Source organism: Acromyrmex echinatior, chromosome 8 (assembly GCF_024713525.1).
Source record: "Acromyrmex echinatior isolate Ae372 chromosome 8, ASM2471352v2, whole genome shotgun sequence".
NCBI classification, from domain to species: domain Eukaryota; kingdom Metazoa; phylum Arthropoda; class Insecta; order Hymenoptera; family Formicidae; genus Acromyrmex; species Acromyrmex echinatior.
The window spans coordinates 15,071,825-15,074,233 of NC_141859.1; the positions used below are offsets into that span (position 1 = coordinate 15,071,825).

Sequence of the window (2,409 nt, forward strand, 5' to 3'; positions counted from 1 at the left end):
CCCGTTCCATGTTTTTGAATCGGGTATAGAGCAGCAACAGATCATGCGAAACACACATTGTCCGCAGTTTACACGTTGATTACCGCTCTCTTTAACATAATTTCTCGTGGGTGTTGGATATGACATCCCGCACGCAGAGGAGTATGCTTGTTCGCGTTCACCTTTAAATTTAGTATCCGCAATAATGCCCATCCGCTATCGCGTTTCTGAAACTCTTCCAGCAATGATAAGGTAGGTTCGACCATTCGCACAAATCGATATATCGATATAGTTCCGATATTTTTGATCGCGCGTTTATCGCCCGCCACGAACTCGCCATTGAAAACAGTGTTTATTTTTATAGAGTCATATTGTTACATTACACATGTTATATGCACATGTTCGAGCACAATTTCACTTGCGTCTTCGAGGAATCGGCAAGGCTCGATTTATTTAGAGTTTATCACCGAGCCTGTTAGAATACGGCTTTCAAACGCCGTTTCGATGAATCGGAGTCCGTACCCGGCACCCACATGCACGAATCGTTCACGCACCGAATCTTTTAAACTGTCAAGTCGCGCGATACATGTGATTAGTGATTGTCTATTACCGATCGATAACCACGGGCGTTCGAAACGATTCTGCTCCAATGATTCTAAATATAAATTCGTCGTATCGCTGTTCCCATGTGACGTACTCTTCTCTTATATTAAGCAGGGTAGCTTGCTCAATCAAATCGTGCTTCATGTTGTTACTTGCGCTGACTCGAATTGACTAATAACGCGATGCTCTTAAATTTTATCATTTTTATATCATTATGTATGCTATTTTTATTAATAATATCAGACATCTCATGCTCTTGAAAAAATTTTAAGTTTCGCTAACAAAGCAGCTATACTTTGATGAAATTGATACAACACCTGCAAATGTTGCATTTTTGCAGGTATTATATCAAATTACATTGATGAAGTCATCACCAAAACATATTAAATGTCTTTGAAAAAAATTTCTTATGTTACGCTGACAAAGTCATTGAACCTTGCACATTTGTTGACGCTGCAATTTGCGATGTCAGATTATATTAATGTCATCATCGGATGTCTCTAAAAATCTTTTGATTCTCGAACACCTGACGTTTGCATTTTTTGATGTCATTCGCGTTTGATTCGTAACCGGGAATTTGATTTCCGTAATGTGTTAACACGCATTAATATTTGGTGTTCAAAATATCAAATAGAGCATCAGGGTTACGTTTCAGTAAAAATGTTTAGTAAAATGGAAATAAGATTTGAAATTTATACGTGTATTCTATGCACGTATTACCGTTGATTTTTTATCTTGGCGGAGACATATGTATATTACCGATCTGCATGTCTATTATCCGCCGAATTTTAGGTTTGAAGATTCTCCCTAATTGATTCTTTTAATAATGATAAATAAATTGGAGAGGGGAAGCGGTTCGTGTGACGGCATCATGGAAGCATGGATTCATGTTCATCCGTAAGTATTTCTTTTTTATTTATTTGTGAAAAATTTTTCTCTACAGATGGCTTATTCATTTGTTCTTCTCCATTACAGCGCGTCTTCACGTACAATTTCGAGACGAATACTGGCATTGACACCGACGGCGTACAAATTTCTAGAGATTGGATTCACCGTACCCATTTCCTACGTGGAAATTGCGATTTGCGACATCCATCATCCTGTCGCATGCTACGTGACGTTTATCGAAAAACGAATTGATGTCGAAAGATTGGTGCAGTCGACTACTTTATCATCGTTAATCAGAAGCTTCAGATTGAACTTATCAAAGTACACGATGTGGACAATGTAAAATTATCATTATGTGAAAAATGTTTATTATAAAATCGTCGACTATACTTTTTATGCTTGGATTTGAACAATGTATTGAACACATATATTGTGAACTATGCCAATACATGAATAGTGTGAGCGAAAAGTTTAAATATTTTGTGACTCATTTACGCCAAAACTATATAAATAACAAATGTGATGCTATAGATACTTTATGTAAGATTTGCGATAAAAATTCATCAATTTATTGTTTTTAAATCAATTTTAGTTTTTCTTACTGAATAACATGTCTAATTTGGATGTGAATTATGAATAAAATATCTTTCTTGTTTTTCTAAAGCATTAATATTACTTTTTAGTTATAGTTAATTCGGGTCTGTTCTACATTCTGTCAAAAAAGTACCGGGAATTGATCATTTAAAAAGCCGCTTAAAGGAATTGTCAAAATTCTTTTTGTCGCTAAGTTGGCATAACTGTCCTCTATACTGACACGGAGTTGGAGTGCCATCTGTCATTTAATGTGATTATAGTGCTCGATTTTATCAGTTCATCTCAAGTGTGTTTTGCGATTTTTACAATGAATGAAAAGATCGAACAAAGAATTTGTCTCAAATT

General features: G+C 35.7%; 1 protein-coding gene across 1 annotated transcript; it reads left to right on the forward strand.

Moving 5' to 3' along the window:
• Positions 1–959: 959 nt before the first annotated feature.
• Positions 960–2,081, forward strand: LOC147908880 (uncharacterized). Its single transcript, XM_087408888.1, has 2 exons — positions 960–1,479; positions 1,558–2,081. Exons 1-2 carry the CDS (start codon positions 1,409–1,411, stop codon positions 1,811–1,813), a joined length of 327 nt encoding a protein of 108 aa, XP_087265014.1. The 5' UTR covers positions 960–1,408; the 3' UTR covers positions 1,814–2,081.
• The last annotated feature ends 328 nt before the right edge of the window (positions 2,082–2,409 follow it).